General features: G+C 35.8%; 1 protein-coding gene across 1 annotated transcript; it reads left to right on the top strand.

Annotated features, from left to right (window-relative positions):
* The first annotated feature begins 2,440 nt into the window (after positions 1–2,440).
* RBP2 (retinol binding protein 2) lies at positions 2,441–12,647 on the top strand. Its single transcript, XM_068692199.1, has 4 exons — positions 2,441–2,599; positions 6,299–6,477; positions 10,545–10,646; positions 12,334–12,647. Exons 1-4 carry the CDS (start codon positions 2,527–2,529, stop codon positions 12,385–12,387), a joined length of 408 nt encoding a protein of 135 aa, XP_068548300.1. The 5' UTR covers positions 2,441–2,526; the 3' UTR covers positions 12,388–12,647.
* The last annotated feature ends 4,447 nt before the right edge of the window (positions 12,648–17,094 follow it).

Raw genomic sequence — 17,094 nt, 5'->3', positions numbered from 1 at the left:
TAGGGAGTTTACAAAATGCACGCATAAAAAAAAAAAAAAAAAAAAAAAAAAAAAAAGTTATTTAAAAAGAAAATGGGATGGACACAAGCAAAGCAGAATTGAGAAAACCTGTACAATTATATGTATATGCTATTAATTAATTAAGGCCTGATATATACAGGATGATCTAATCTCATAATTTGTGTTCTCTGAATGTGGCTAGCTTTGCATATGTAATGGAACCATCTATTTCTTTTGTAGTTCATAATATATGTTAATTATTGATCATCACATCACATGATACAGTTTCAGTCACTTCCACATCTTGTCAAAACGACTGTTATAGAGGAAGCAAACTACCTCAGAGCTAAAATCAATGAGCATATAAAAACTGTCACCATGAGCTTCTAGCATATGCTCAGATTTTAGAAGGTGAATGTACACATTCAGTTTGATTCGTTCCTTCTTATACATCCACCACCAGGTATTCAGAGATATACTGAGTACCTGCTTATAAATTGATCATCCCTTTAGTGTACTGAAGGAGGGAATAACTTCCAGCTGGAAAAACAGTGTGATAATGCACTTAGAGATTATTATGCGTGTGCACAAGGCAACTGAAGTGATGTTGCTTATACAGCTGATTTTGAGTGTTTGTGAGTGGCTGACTTGGGAGCAATAACATTTTCTCTTCCTTGTTGTTAAAGAATCTTTTACTATCTACATAAAATGCATAAATAATGAGAATGTATTTATGCATGTTGATGTAATGTGTAAACTAAGAAAGAAAGCACACAGAGATAGGTAAAGTCAAGCCTATTGCATAAGTATTACATAACATCATGGTAGAACAATGTTTAAAAACAGTATTTCAAATTTGACTGTCTGCATATCATTCATAGTGTCTCATCTCAAAATTCTTACAATGGAAGTAAATACATATGTGTTCAGCACAGTAACTTGTGCTTGAAACGAGGCATGTTTTAGAAAGTAATCTTCTGCACTGATCTCAAACAGTGATTAGTTAACCAATTTCCATGGGCAAACTGGTCTGTAGACAAACTACACGGTTACGAATGCAGATATTGTCCTACACGCATTCATGCAGGAATTCATTGATCTTTAGCTTTCAGTCACTGCAGTTTCCTAACCCTGTGTCTTATTGAAAGCCCTCTTAATATCTTCTGTAAGTAGGGATCAAGATACTTCTTCTCTTAAATGAACTCTTTAAGTATCACTCAAAGGTATTTTAAGCACTGAACTCCCAGCAACTCTTAACTTTTATAGTTTTTATTTTTTAACCTCTGTACAAATTTTCAGCCTCTGTGGAGTCCTAAAGTGCCTTTTGTGGATAATTAAATTTTAACAAAGTAAAAGCAAAAGACATTGCAAGAACAGTAACTTTTGAATTTCCTTATTTCTGGGTTGGAGTTCTAGTTCTTTATATTTTCTAGCAATAATTTTAATAATATCCCTGTTAAAAAATAAATAAAAAAGAGAGAAGAAAGAGAGAAAAAAAGCAGGGAGCACTGGACTCCTGATCACTTCCAGTTGTTCCATTTGTACAGCTGTCTATAAATTACCTTGATTAATTAAAGCCAAAGAATTTAAAGCCTTAGCTCATATTAAGTTGCTTTTAGTGCTTACTGTAATCTCCTATAAAGTTCTACTGCACATTCAAAGTCTCTATTCAGACACATTCTGAATGTGCTTATTTCCACAACTTACATCTGTGCTTTTCCCCACAATAATGTAGTGCTGCTGGATGAAAAATACCTTCCTAATACAAACTGCTATGTTTCAGGGTAATTAAAATCATTTAATTTATAGGGTAATTTATTTATAGGGTAATATTGAGATTAATATAGGGTAATATTGAGATTAATTATGTTTACTTTGATTTATTGTACATTTGCTACAAGTTGTACATTGTACAACTTGCTACAGAGTGGTCAATGATTTTGTTAAATCAAAGTTGGTGTAAGCACAGCTCTTGCTATATAAATATATGAAAATCAAAGGAAAGAAAATATATTTTCAAGAGAAATATTTCTTTTTCTGTCCTATCTTGCATTTGCTACATTTTCAAGACTTCCATCAATTTTAAATGGGAGTTCTGGGTCTGTCAGTTCTGTAAGGTTGGTTCTTCACAGGGAAATGTCACACCTAGAAAGGAACTGAAAAAAAAGAATTCACCTTGGGAACTTTAACTGTGCTGTACAACTTGCCACTGTGTTCAATATATCTCAAAGGTATCCCATAATAGCTACTAGTTCTTTACAAAGGTCACTATAAAATCATATCCTGTATTACTACTTATTTCAGAAGTGATCCTTGTCTGCCAGCTGTTCAACTGAACTTTGTTAATGAAGGCGAAGTTTTCTAGGGTTATCACTCTGACCCTTAAACTGTATTATCTAGAAAACCATAAAGCTTAAAAAAAAAAAAAAAAAAAAAGATATGAGAAGGTTTATAAAATACTCTCCTAACAGGTCCTGTTTCCAGATTCACCTTTTGATCTGAAGTTGGTTTTAAGCTCTTGCCACCATGCCTGCAGATTACAATGGGACGTGGGAAATGGAATCCAACGAAAACTTTGAAGGCTACATGGTTGCTTTAGGTAAAATAAAAAATATTAACTATATAGAGATATAGATAACATGTTATTGTTATATGTAAAATCTTTCTAAAAATTAATGGAAATAATTTTATTTCTGTATTGTGCCTTGTGGCATAAGGGTTTCTGTCAATCACATTACAAATGAAGTAATTGAAATGTACTTGCAATTACAGTGATCTAAGTATAAAACATGCGAAAAATTTGTAGCCAAAGATATTACTCTATATTTAGATATTTTATTTTCATGCTTACAGTGGACAGCCCTCATGGGCCCAGTTGTGCCTATGCATTTCTTATTCCCAGCTGTTGTCTCTTTGTTTTCTATCTAATGGTCATTGACATATATCTTCTGTTGAGCATTTGATCTTCCTCTTGTTCTGACTTTTTACAGTACCTGATGCCACTGTAAGAGTTATAATGATAAAAAAAAGTTTTTTCAAGTCAAAGTACATTGTACTTTTTGTCCAAAGTCAAGATCAGATTTGTGGCTTCCTTGAGCTTTGTCCAAAAGTTTTTGATTCAAGTTACTAGAGAACTTGTTTGCTCAGATACAGAAACAGCTACTTATGTAGATTATAAAAACAATTCAGTGGTTCAAAATCAGTAATATACTGTGTAGCCATCTTCCACAAGCTAAGATAATGCATTTGTTAGGAAGAACAGTCTAATACATCAGGTAATCAGGTAATGATATCTAAATCCAACAATCCTGAATGTCTACACTAGTGATTGACTTAGGGATAAATACCAGAAAATGCTTGACTGAGATGAAAAAAATGATGCTTTAGCTGAATTTTTACTAGTTTTAGTCCCATCAAAAAGTCCATGTCTTAATTTATTTATCTGTTTAGATGGACAGAGAAGAAATACATGCAAACTCATAAAAATAAACTCTCAGGACTTACCAACAACTACTGAAAGTATTTATTATTTCCTCAAAGCTTCAGCTCATATAAGAAAGGCGGGTTTCCCTATTCTGAGTTTTTAGCTTTTACATTTACAGAGAAAAGCCTGATGACTTCAGGAGAGTCTGTAAGTACTATACACAAACACCTTAGAGGTATATTTATATATATATATATATATATATGAATATATATACAAATAATAATAGTTAAGATAATATCAGGAATCTCAGGAGAAAGATACACACTAATTGATGTCATATGAGAGAGCTGGGATTTGACAGTTACTTGTAAAGATATGCATCTTAACAGCATCCTTAGAACCATTTCAGTCAGTGGATAAATTATCGCCTTTTTGTTATTACATAAAATAAAATAAATTATTACATTAAATAAAATGTGTATTTTTTATCCCCTTCTGATCTTGTATTTCCCAATGGAAACTGGAAGAAAAATGGATGGATTCAGCCTACAACAGAGTCTGGAGTACAGACATCTGATACTGAGAAGGCTGCTTAAAAAAACAAGTAACAGTTCACAAGAATTAAAACACTTGACCTACTCAATAGCCTAAGATAAAGGAGAAAGAATGTGTTAGAATAAGGAATGCAATATAGATTTATTCTTCCTGGGAAATACTTTGATTCATTGCCTACCCTGGGCACACTTTAATGGAGACATACTCACTGAATTTTCTGACATTTTCAAACTACTTTCCCAATAAGAACATCAACAACTGGTTGGGATGAAGGAGTTGTTTGCACTAGTATGCCATGATTTTCTGTGCATACATGCATATATGAGTTATATGTTATAGTAGTGACAAACTGCCACTAAATTAGTGGGGGAAAATTAAAAAATAAAAATAAATTAAAAAAATAAATAAAGATGCATATGACTATAGGTTATTTGCAGACTACATTCTTCATTAGCTTGTGATCAGTGAAAGGTAATGAATTGGAAAGGGTGAAAAGATATTCTTCTGCTTTGTTTCTCCCAAATTTGCATGTGGTTGATATTTAAGTATTAAAATCCTCAGGTTCAAAGCACTCTGAGGCATTTTTTTAAAATTCATCCATCCTTATAATTAATAAATATGTATTTCTATACTTTAATTAAAGAATAGTTTTGCCCTTTAAGCCAGAAACTTTGGTTTTGTCGTAAACATGTTACAAAGTATTTTAATCTACTATAATAGAACAATATATCATCTTTATCGCTTGTATTGTTCAACATGCAGTTATGAAAACCATGCTTTAATAAAACCTCCCAATTTTTCTCCAGGAGCTACAAGACTAATATATTAGTCAGAAATAGCATTTCTTTAGAAGTCTAGACAGTTTTTTTTCCTCAGAGAGACCTAAATTTTATGCTACCTGGTTATAAATCAGACCCAGAGATACTTTTAATCCAACATAGAAGATAAAATATACCCAAGAAGTCTTGAACATAAATACTGAACAAGAACATTATTCCCCATGTTAAAAAATTCTTCTCAAACCAATGCTCTCACTCAACTCGATTAGTACTTCACAAGTAGTATAATGAATCTACCAAAACAGAAAGGACTCCATTAGTATGTGGCGTTGCTGAGCTGACAATGATTAATTCATATGCAAAACTACTAAAGGATGGCTAAAAAGCCACAACCATTTTTCAATCTCTTGCAGAAACATGTGAGATTATTTCATTTGCATATAGCACCTTATTAAGATTCATTGCCAGATGTTCAGAAATATTTATTGCAGCTGGCAGTGCAGCTGGCAATAGGTGGATTGTCTGGGGCGAACTGTCATGATAGTACTGTATACTCTCCTTTAGATAACTTTCAATGTATTCAGTTGCAAGCAGTTGTTTACATTATGATGTTAGCCTTCATCATGAACAAAATAAGGATGTCAAGGAGATGAGCACTGCATAAAATGCAGACAGAACATTAAAGACAAATTGCCAAATGCTGTAGTTTGATACTTTTTCAATTTTTTACTTTGAATCATTATTCCTTTAACATCTATCTACAATTTACTTCTGTCTCTGCTGTTTAACTATAATAGATATCAGTTATGTGATTGTTTCTCTTTCATTCATTATTAAACTTCTGCAATTTTTTAATTAATTAATTAACTTCTTGTATACTTCCACAGATTATAGGTTCCACTTAAAAGTAACGTGCCAAAATGACATCGATTATATAGCCATTTTAACATGCTTATTTTCTGAAAAGGAATATTATTCTGAGGGCCTCATTTTGGGAGTGACCAACATTTGTAACCCTGCAGGACACATATCAGTATCTTCATATGCCTAAGAGCTACCTGATTTATAATGCACGCCTGGAAGAGGGAAAAGCTCTCAGGCACAGGATGATAATAGCACTCCTGGCATCCCACAGCTTCATGCATGAGTGAGGCCAAAAAAGAAATGTAGATCTTGTTATTTCACTTCCAAAAAATCTTGAGATTCAGATAATTTAAGAAGCCAGCATGTATTAACTGCTGGTTGCATGTTGTAGCTCTGCTCATTATATTCCCACAGCTACCCACTTAATAAGAAAATGCACAATTGGTGGAAGATTTTCAAGCTGAAAGCCTTGCAAACACAAGTTGTTGTTTTAAAAAAATCTTTTTCTCTGTGAAATATTGCAGGTAAAGAGGTTATTTGAGAAATTAATTTATCATTAAATAAAGTGCCATTTTTATGACGTGTAAATGTAAATGATGACTGGTGACTTTTTTATTTTTAGTAACAGATGTTGGAATTTTGTGTGATACTCTCTTTTCTGTTTTTTTGGCAGATATTGATTTTGCAACTCGTAAGGTTGCAAAACATCTGAAACAAACAAAGGAGATTATTCAAGATGGAGACAACTTTAAAACAAAAACACTCAGTACTCTCAGAAACTACGAACTGAACTACACTGTGGGAGTGGAGTTTGAAGAACATACCAAAGGACTCGATAACCGAGTGGTTAAGGTATAAATGTAGTATCTGATTCATCTTAATACCACAATCCGCACTAGCAGTTCCAAAAAGCAGCTGAATAAATGATAAAATTATTTGCCAGATAAACTTTAGAGACATTAGTGGATTTTTATAAAGCACAAATAATTTGCATTTTGAGACAGTTTTCTTTCCTGCTACAAGCATTTATATTAAATACAAATTAGGATGCATACTCAGATACATGAGGACAATCATTAATAAAATATTTTTCTGATGGGGAATTTTTTCAGCTTTTCTATGATATGCCTTAATTTAGAAAGTAACAAAAACAGTTTATTATTACCTATGTACCTTCCTTAAAGAAATTTTAAATTTATCATTTTGGTTTTAGGATACTCTGTGTGTCAATATAGATGTTCAGCTCAGAATGGCTAGGTTCATATGGGACTTGTAGTCTGAGCCTGCTCAGCCTCAGTTGGACAGTTTAACAGTTGGACATTGTTTAAAATCAGGTGCACGCAGCTATTAAATTTGGGTTAGTTTGGAGAAGTGACAAGAAGAAAACGTGAGCCAATGTTACCCTTGGTACAGGTGCAAATGCAGGCCTGCAGGCAGTGACAGGCAAGAAGGCCTCGCAATGCACACTTTGAGCTTTCAAGGACTGGAGGAGTAACCCAAGCTCAGAGTTCCTGAAGGAAACAGGGGGGTGGGGGGGTGGGGAGCATATCTTCAGACACCTCTCAGTGAGCTGTGTGGACAAGGAATGTTTGGATCAAGGACCATGTTTTGTGTTAGCACATCCCTTATCTGCTACAGCAGAATCAGCTAGTAAATCTTGTGAGGCTTTCAAACCAGTCCATGTCAGGGAACTCAGTAAGGAGAATAGATATGATTGTTGGTTAAATTCGCTTACTGAATTCAGCTCCATGCTTCTGTTTAATTTCTGTTCTCACACCTAAAATACTTAAGCAAGATTTTTGAAGGTAGAAAGGGTGATAGATCTCAAATTTCCATTGACTGTCCCCTTCAGGGTTTTGAAAATCTCCTTGCACCACCTGCCTGTCTTGGCCATCATTCACTGAATTTAACCCTATCAACTCTTCTGACAATTACCACATCTTCCACTCAGCAATCAGCTGTCCTGTTCTTCTCCAGGCTGCCTTCTGCACCATTACCACTATTATCTTCCCAATAAACAAAGTTTCAGACCTTGTTGCCAAACTCTCAGTAGCTCAGATCAACACTCACTGCCAACAAGGCCCATCTTGCTTTGGCAATTGCCACAGGAAAGCGGCAGCATAAAGAACGTGTTCATGTTTGAACTCACACAATCCTTTACTGGAGTGGCACAGATTTAACAGAGTGCATTGCTTATTCACTGTGGATCGCTTTTCATTCTTAAATCAGTTTTGTGCAGTGTAATTCCTATGACTTCTATGACTTCTTCCAAATTATTTCTCAGTCACAGTACTGCAAGCCATCAAATAATAAGACCCATTTTCCAGTATCAAATATCTCTATGTCTATTTTTTTCTCTATCACTTTCTCCAGTGAGCACTGGGTGGGACATACTCCTGTGATGGGGTTTGTGCTTTAAACCTTTGCCCCCACATCTCTTTAGATCAGTTGAAGGCATTGCTAAGGATCTAAGGAATCATCAGTTACACCACTCCTTAAATCCTTAAATCTTTGCCACTATTAAAGCCATTTTCTCTCTGTCTGTGCAAAATCAGTTCACTTGCAGACTTACTGATTTCCTCTTCATTACCGATTATTTGGAAGGAAGGAAGCACAGCTTGTACAATTGTTACCCTACCTGGTTTAATCACTTTTGCCTAATATTCTTTTCTGAATAAATTATATTATTTGTTTCTAACAAGAGGAGGAGGAAAGAGGAAACACACCATGCCATTAATCTCTGGACTGCTCTAAAATAATTTTCTGGTCATTTTATTAACAAAACAATGCCTCAAACACACTGAAGTTAGATAAAGGTAATAAAACTGCTAGACAACATTTAAATGTAAAGAGGGCATAGATAATTTAAAGACCATGTAGCTTAAAAATACCGTGAATATGAAAGAAGTTAACTGAAATGGAATGAGTTTTGTCTAGTTATTAATAGAAAGCTCCCTCATAAGAGAAATAAATCATCCAGCACTGAACCAGAATATGAATTAGGCTCCCAATACTCTTGGAGATTTTTAATAACTGAACTTCCACTGACTGCAACTGGTCTGATGAGGATTTGCCTACGATACATGGTTAAATGTCTCCCTAATTTACAACGGTTCAAATCTAGAGCAATTTAAAAGAAGTTCCTCTGAATTTACTGTAGCATATCTAAGTAGAGAATTCATCCTGTAAAGAGAACTTTTCATTGCAGATATGATCCTCTTTCTCCTGGACAAGAATCAGTGTGTTCAATACCCTGTTTATTAGTGACAGACTCTGAATCACACAGAACCACTGAATGGTTAAGGATGGAAGGGACTTCCCGGGGTTGTGTAGTCCAACCCATCCACTCCAGCAGGGTCAGCTGGGGCACATAGCTCAGTGCTGGGGCCAGTCAGGATTTGACTGCCTCTACAGACGGAGACTCCAGAAATTCCCTGTGCAACCCCTGCCAATGTTTGACCACCCGCATAGTTAAAAAGCAATCTCTTGTGTTCAGATGGGATTTCATGTCTTTTAATTTGTGTCCGTTGTCTCTTGTCCTGTCAGTGGGAACTACTGAGAATAGTCTGGCTCCCTGATCTTCATTCTCTTCAATTAGGTATTTACACACATTAATGAGATTCCACTCTGAGCCATCTCTTCTCAAGGCTGAACACTCCCAGATCTCTCAGCCTCTCTTCTCACAAAAGATGTTTTTGAGAAAGACTCCCCCATAGGGAAAATAATCCCCCATAAAGGAAATAAGACGCCCCCATAAAGGAATAATCAAAAGATGAATTAACCTCATAGTGCTCCTAGAATTTTTGGATACCAGAACTTCCAGTGGGTATTTTCCCAATAGTTGGGATTTGTTCTGATAAGATGGCACTAGCATTAACAAGATCCTTTAGGTCAAATAAACCTTTGTATGGGATAGTATATTTGAGGAAGCTACCGTTGACCTCTTTGAAGGGAGAAATTCAAGTATAACTACTATAACGCAGAGCAAGAAGTAGTTTAAACTTTATTCACTGTAGGTTTTAATCCTTCAACTTCATGTTGCCCACAAAGCTGCAGCTATCTCATGAATCTGTACACTTTGGCAAATCACATTCTCCAGATTCTTGTGGACTAGTCTCCAAATATACCAACCTCCTGTTTTAGTTATTTGTCATCTCTCAGCACTAGTACTGTTATGTCTTTCTGACCTCTTATGAGTATGTTCACAAGCTGAGTGGTGCTGTGCCATCCACATGCATGGTTAGAATGGAGGTTAAGTCACACAGTCACTCCTGCATCTGTCACTGTTCCACCTGGAGCTCACATCCAGACCCCTGTCCTTCACCTTTGATGCATCAGTGACTCAACTAAAATTCCTCTGTAAAAGCTTCTTTCTCTCTTTGTGTCATGATATCTCTGTTTAAAGCCCTCTTGTGAAAGTGCAGGAAAGATGATATAAAGCAAATAAATGTATTATACAAGACTATATTAACATATACTTCCTCTTGTTATTTTATGCAGAGCTAGAAGAAGTGCTAGCACAGCACTATCTGGTATAAGCCCGCAGATCTTCACTCATGAAACCTTATGATCTTTTTATTAGTGACTTTAAACAACAGAAAAAAAAAATTCTTTTTCATTAAAAAAAAAAGGCTCAGCAATTCACTAGGTGATATGAATTCTACCTTAGTGTATGTGAAGAAATATATGGAAATTCACTACAAAATACTGTAAAAGCTCAACATCAAAACAGTGATGTCATCTTGAAAGCATTCAGAGTTTTGGATGACTGGTTGATTTCTATTTCCTTAGGAGGAAAATGAGGAATGGTAGGAAGAAACTGTAATTGTTTCTTCTTCTTGTTTGATTGAATGAACTTATTTTCATGTATTTGTAAGTTTCTTGTTAACATATCTGAGCTAATTACTTGATTCATGCAGACACTAGTGACCTGGGACGGTGACAAACTGGTATGTGTTCAGAAAGGTGATAAGAAAAACCGAGGCTGGAAGCACTGGATTGAAGGAGACCAGTTGCATCTGGTAAGGGCTGATATACAGACACATAGTGCATAACAGACTGCAAGAAAGTACATTTCTTCCATTTCAAAGGTTTTGTTACTTATTCTAGTTAGAAAGGTCTTTATTTAGACAGCTCTGATCTCTGAACTCTAAGGAAATCCCCCCTCTGCTACATCTCAGGAATGCTCAATTTCTTTCCAACTGCTCCCAATTAAGACAAAATCCCGCAGTGCCTTTTTTGCTCCAGTCCGCTGCCCTCTGGCTATTAACCCTTCTTGTTACATTGCACCTCTAACGTCTTCTCATTCTCTTTTAATCACTGGTAGAAAAGGAAAAAAAAAAAAAAAAAAAAAGGAAAAGAAAAAAAAAAACTATAGGGAAAAGATTGCAAGAAAAATGTTACTTTTGTCCTGAAAGAATTAAAGTACTATGCAGGAACTATGCAGTGATCCAGATCAGAAATCACTCTCTGGATACTCAAGAGGATCCTGCAAGCAACCTACATTGCAATTATCTCGTGTTAGGTGTTAGTACAATAAAAAGATAAAACATTCAGACATCAGAGATGGTAAACTGGGGCCCAAAAGACAATCACAGTGAGGCCCAGAGAGGCCAGAAGGGCCATACAGGAAATGAGCACTCACTGGAGCATGGAAAAAAATTCAAAATAACAGAGTATGTAATGAATATGATTCCAGAGTTTCTTGGGAGAACAATCAAGAAATGGACAATACAATGTTGGATGGTGCAGTAGGTGGATGCAGAAAGATTATGGAAAATAATGTATTAATTTCTGTCTCATTATATGCATCTAGATACCTACGCCTTAACAAGTTTACGCTGCAGGTAGTTGGTACGGCTAGACACATTGCCTGAAGTCTGTATGCTTGAAAGGTCGAGGCAATGAATTATAAAAACCATCTGTCACCTAACTGAAAGTCAACTGTCCAGAGCACTTTTTCAACCCTATTTCAATACATATTCACATATTCAAAAGCTGACCTAACACAGATGCTACATGCTGGCTCCAGCATTCAGCCTAAGACTGGGGGAAGCAGAGACACCAAGCAGATTCTCACAGGAGTCTTCAGAAACTCCATGGCAGGTCAGGGCTGGATAAAAGGCCAGCTTCAGTTCACCTCCGAGTCGTATCTGGCACAGTCAGAAGGCTAACACAGCTGAGTGCATTGCAATGTGCAGGTGTGTGCACTGTGTGCCACACTTCAAGAGATCAGCTGCAGTACCGGGCAAAAATCCTGTATTGATCTAGCCACTGAAATACAGCTGGGCATATCTCTGAAGCAAATGTCCCCATCCTTTTGAAGCATCCTATTTTTTTCTGTTTGTTTAGTTTAAATTTCCCTGTTTCAGTACTTCTCATGAATTATGAAGTAACGTGAAATATAAACTATTACAGTATGTTGTTTTAATAATTGAACATGAAAAAACCTTGCATTAAAGAGTAATTTTTATGCATTTTTCAAGTTCTTTTTTGTAGAGCTCAATTCACATGTCAAAATCTGATTACTGCAACATGTGGTGCATGCCTGCTGATTGGTCACATATAATTCACTGTTCTTTCCTTGTGTTCGCTTCTTCATAAGCATATCTTTGTAATGCAGTGGCATAGTTGTAGTAATTTCTGGGGAGAGCTGCTGGGTATGCAACTTGTACCACTATGTTCTTAACAATTTTTTTAATACTACAGGAATTGACATGTGAAGACCAGGTTTGCCATCAGATATTTAAGAGGAAAAAATAAAACTGACCAGGAAACAACAAAGATCTTCATCACACTATTGTGCTGTTAAGTTTTGTTTAAAAAACATGCAAACAAACCAGATTTGCAATAATTCTTTGACACTGCTGTTTGAATGCATTTTTGTGCACATTTATGGAGAGAAGCACTTTTTATGGAAATAACATCAAACAGTTATAAACTTTTTTTTTTCTTTTTTGTTTTTCTTTTTCTTTTTTCTTTGTTTATCAGTCTGGAGTTAAATAAAATTGTCTTTCAAACAATGCTTTTCTACAATCCCTGTGATTCTTTCCAGAAGAACATCCTTTGGCAACAAGGCTGAAAATTAACAGTCACAATGATCTCAACTACGGTATATCTCTCCACCGTGCTGTAACATCACAATATATTTGGATAATTGAGTAAAATTGGGCATTCATTGGACTGTTTTTATTTAATTTAGTCCTGGATCTCTAAGTCCACAGTTTCAGGCAACAGGATGATGCACTGAACAAGACACACAGCCTTCCACATAATGGTTATTCATATCAATTTGGCCCAGATCTATAGCTGCTAGACCTCATAAATGTCTCATGGTCAACACAAAACATGATCTGGTCCTAACAAATCATTGACACGTTGCTGACCTCCAGTTAGAACTGGCATCCTACTAATAATCCCAGTGAAGAAGTCGGCTGTTTGAAGCACACTCTCTTTTCAAGAGTTACTCCATGAAGTTAATACTAAGCTGTACATATGGCTGTCAGAGGAAAACTGCAGAGTTTACACAGACTGCATGAGGAGTACCCAGCATACTGCAGTCTTCACCTTGTAGCTAGCTTTTAAAGACTAAAAAGAAAAGCCATTTCCATGCAACTCTCTTCAGTTTTTTTTTTTTGTTTTGTTTTGTTTTGTTTTGTTTTGTTTTTTCAAAAGACTTCATGCTGTTTGCTATAGGCAAGTTTAAGTTAACCATGGTTGGTGAGAACTACTTCAGTAGATGGAAACTGAAATTATTCAATAAAATGTGCATGCACGATACACAGAACTGAAGAAGGATTCATCTGCCCCAAGCTCATCTGTTTTTTCCAACTGTATCAATCATTTGCAAAGTCCAAAGCTGATTAATACCTCACTAATACTTACATGGCCACGTGCATATGTGTAAATACATATGTAGAGACATTTTTATGAACTAGACCTTGCTTCTGAAATAAATTGGATACCAACCTGGTATCAAACTTTTGTTGAGCATTGCTCTAATGGTAGCTTACAGTGCAGAAGCTGCACTTGGAGTTAGTAAATTCCTTTTTTTTTTTTTTCTCTTTTAGCCCTAACCTGGACTTTCTGATAGAAATAGACTTAATTCCTGCTTCTAAGTCTCTACTAGTTACTAGGCTTAGGAGGACCACAGTTAGTTAAGCATTCAAAATGTTACCACAACTAAGTAATTACCACCAAAAAAAACGTGCATGATGTAATCAGTGATATTACTCACATTTGGTTCTCACCAGGAGAAAGACCGCACAGTGTAGGGTTTCGTAACTTCATGCAAATCACAAAACAAAGGAAAAGTTCTCGTATATTAGGAAGAATTGTCATAAATATAGAAATGTTTAGTTTGAAGATGGAAAATGAGCATTCTTCATTTGTTATGGCATTTACAAGTTCTGTCTAGTGGATATGGATGGGAAGTAAATGAAGTAGGCAACTGGGCACTTGAGTAGACTTTGATTAGGGAGAAAACTACATCTGACCTTATTCTTTCGCAAACTTAGAAAACAAAAATTCTAGACTTTTTAACGGGGGGGGGGGGGGGGGAAATGTTAAAGGTTGTTTATGCTCCAAAACTAAATTTTCTTCCTGCACATACTGATATGTAAGACCTTGCAGCATTCTTTATAAATGTACACACAGAACTAGAGGAAACAGTAGACAGAGGAAATATTCATTATGTTGCATTATAGTTACTTCCGAAGGTACACTCAATTGCATCTTATTTGTGATGTTAGGTTGGTCTCTAAGCTGTACAAAGTCCCTTATCTCCTTGTCAGCAGATTAAATACTTGCACTGAAAGAACAGACCTCGCTGGTAAATCACAGAATGCTCATTCACATTTTTTCAGCCCTCTGGCATGCAGTACCGTCTCAGCTGCTTTGAAGGATTACCATTTGCATTGATTCTTCTCCTCATAGTGAATATTACTCAAATGTAGCTAACAGAAAGGGAATTTACCAGGGGCCTTCTGATCCAGAGAGCAGAAAAGCCTGTATTATAACAAAAGCACTTGCTAGTGAGTACTGTACTGACAAAGAGTCAATACCATTGCTTGTCACTGGACTCTTCAAATGACAATGAAACAGGTGTGTGTAGGAAATGTTTATGATGAGATTTCTAAAAATTCTCTGCATCGAGCCAATTTTGCTCCCTCAAAGCCAACTGGTTAAAAGAAGACAGTACTGTTGTAGGATAATGTTATAAGTGCTCCCACCAGTAATGCTCTGTGTTTGCTCTGTAAGATGCTATCTTTCTGTTAAGTTCTGAAAGTTCACGTAGGTAGCATGTGCACAGAATGGTTTTCAAGTTTTCCATGAATAAACTACCCACTCTGCTGATTTGCTGCATGTGAAATATATCTATTCCACTGCCATCTGTCGAAAAGTCTGAGGTTTCTAAATCAGCATTACTTTAACATCTGACAAAGACAAATAGAATTTAACAAAAAAAAAAAAAAAAGTTTAATTACATTTGTTTGTGTTCTTTTTAACCAGGCATGCATATTTTGCTTTAGTGGGAAAAAATAAATAGAAAGGATGGAAGCATTCAGATTTATTCTAAAGATTTTTTTCCACTAGAGCACATTCTTTTCAGGTTTAATTCCTGATTGATTGGAAGGGCAGAGGTTGCAGATATTTTAATTTCAGCTTGCTGATTATACATGTTATGCAGATGGTGAAGATTAGAAGAAATAATTTGGTGTATCTGATCAGTTGTTTTTTGTTTTTGTTTTTCAAAATTTGCTCATCTCTTTCCACACGTGCAGGGAAAAAGAACTGTAACAACTGAAGAATAAGTATGTTTTTTTCTGGAGGTACCCTAAAGCTAAAGATTGCTTAAATTTGCAGCGTGACCAGACTGAAGCGGTGTTCTTCCAAGACACCTTCCAACGCTGTTGTTCTAAAACCCAACTGAATACCTAAATACAACTTTTCAACAAACTGATTGAAAAATATTTTTACTCCACTTACAACATATTCTAGCTTGATCAGAGAAAGTCTATTGAGCTTTAGTCACAAAAGCAGGTAGTCTTTGTAAAATTCAGTTGGTGTGACAACTGAGCCAAGTGTATACTCTTGTATATAAAATCTAATTTTATATTTTCTGTGTGCTTTTCCTATCTACATTTCATTATTATGCATAATTATACAGGCATCAAACTGTAGATTGGAGTGTCATTTCACCAGCAGTTCTACTTGAGTCAGAGCACTTCTGTGGAGTCATCCATTCCATTCAGTCAGATCAGATCCTGAAATCAGATCAGGTCCTGAAATCAGGTCATGCACATCTACTGATAATATAGACTATAGAGACTCTGAAGCTGCAGGATTTAATGCATTTGGAGTTAAAAGTATCAATGTCAGGAAAATGTGCATTACCATTCACTGTCAATGGTATCTGCTTCAAAGATTGAACAGGGAGACTGCAATAAACTTCATGGAGATTTTAGGAGCAAGGTTTTTAAGCCAAACGTTTCTCTTTACACTAAGATGCTCAAAGCACACAACAGAAAATATTAGCATGTTTTGTATGTGGTTGTTTGTTTTTGTTTTTTCTGTTGTGCTATATTTTTTTCTGTCCAAAAAAAAATATTTGAGATCTGACATTTATGTAGATATATACCATGCTGTATTTTTCTAAATATATTACCAGCAACTTGCTCTAAATTTGACTCCCCTTTGCTAAACATTTTTGAGAAGCCAATATCAGTAAACCAGTCAGGAATAACACCTGGAAGATAAGCTTTACTGGGTAGGGGATTAAGGCAGAATTGAATGACTCCCTTTCTGAAAAAACAGCCTTGCTTCTCTAAAAACACAGATTGCTGTTTGCTACTAATGGGTGCCTTGAGTAGCATTACAGCAAATTGCTTTCCTTGATGGCATAAACTGAATACACAGCAAACATGAACACTTAGTTAAAATGTTAGCACATCAAAAGTCACTAAAGGAAAATAAGTGTTTTCCAGAGAAGGGCTTTTTATGATCATAATTGAACTATTTCTGTTTCAGAGAACTTGTGCCATTTGAAATGGGAAGCAGAACCAAAGTTTCCACTGCCATAACTGCATAGTCATTCCGCAGCCATGAAAAATGAGTGTTAACTGCAACCAAATCACAATGGTAGGAATAAATTAACTGTTGGTCACCAGGCCACAGGATCCAGTGTGGTCCCCAAAGAATGTCTGGACAGCTCCAGTCCCTGTCCCAGTTTGGAACTGCAGATACAACACCCGATTACAGCAGCAGGCTTACAACCTGCTGCAGTGACATCATCTTCCCCCCAACTCACCTTGATTAGCTTGTGTTATACTGAAACATCCCTGCACTATGAAATTCCACAGGGGCACTGCAGAATTACAAGAAGGTAATATGTATCAGTGAGTGATCTTATAACTGACTTAAATTTTTGAATGGAACAAGTTAACTCAAAGGAATTGCAGGACATATTTT

This window comes from Anas acuta, chromosome 9, assembly GCF_963932015.1.
Source record: "Anas acuta chromosome 9, bAnaAcu1.1, whole genome shotgun sequence".
In the NCBI taxonomy this organism is placed as follows: Eukaryota; Metazoa; Chordata; class Aves; order Anseriformes; family Anatidae; genus Anas; species Anas acuta.
The sequence above is the reverse complement of the archived record's forward strand: the minus strand, read 5'-3'. Positions and strand labels throughout refer to the sequence as shown.

Excerpts from the sequence above, each read along its gene's own strand:
- RBP2 (XM_068692199.1), top strand. The coding sequence starts at position 2,527 with ATGCCTGCAGATTACAATGGGACGTGGGAAATGGAATCCAACGAAAAC. Across the intron at positions 2,600-6,298 it reads AGGCTACATGGTTGCTTTAG|ATATTGATTTTGCAACTCGT; the intron begins GTAAAATAAAAA and ends TTTTTTTGGCAG. Across the intron at positions 6,478-10,544 it reads TCGATAACCGAGTGGTTAAG|ACACTAGTGACCTGGGACGG; the intron begins GTATAAATGTAG and ends TGATTCATGCAG.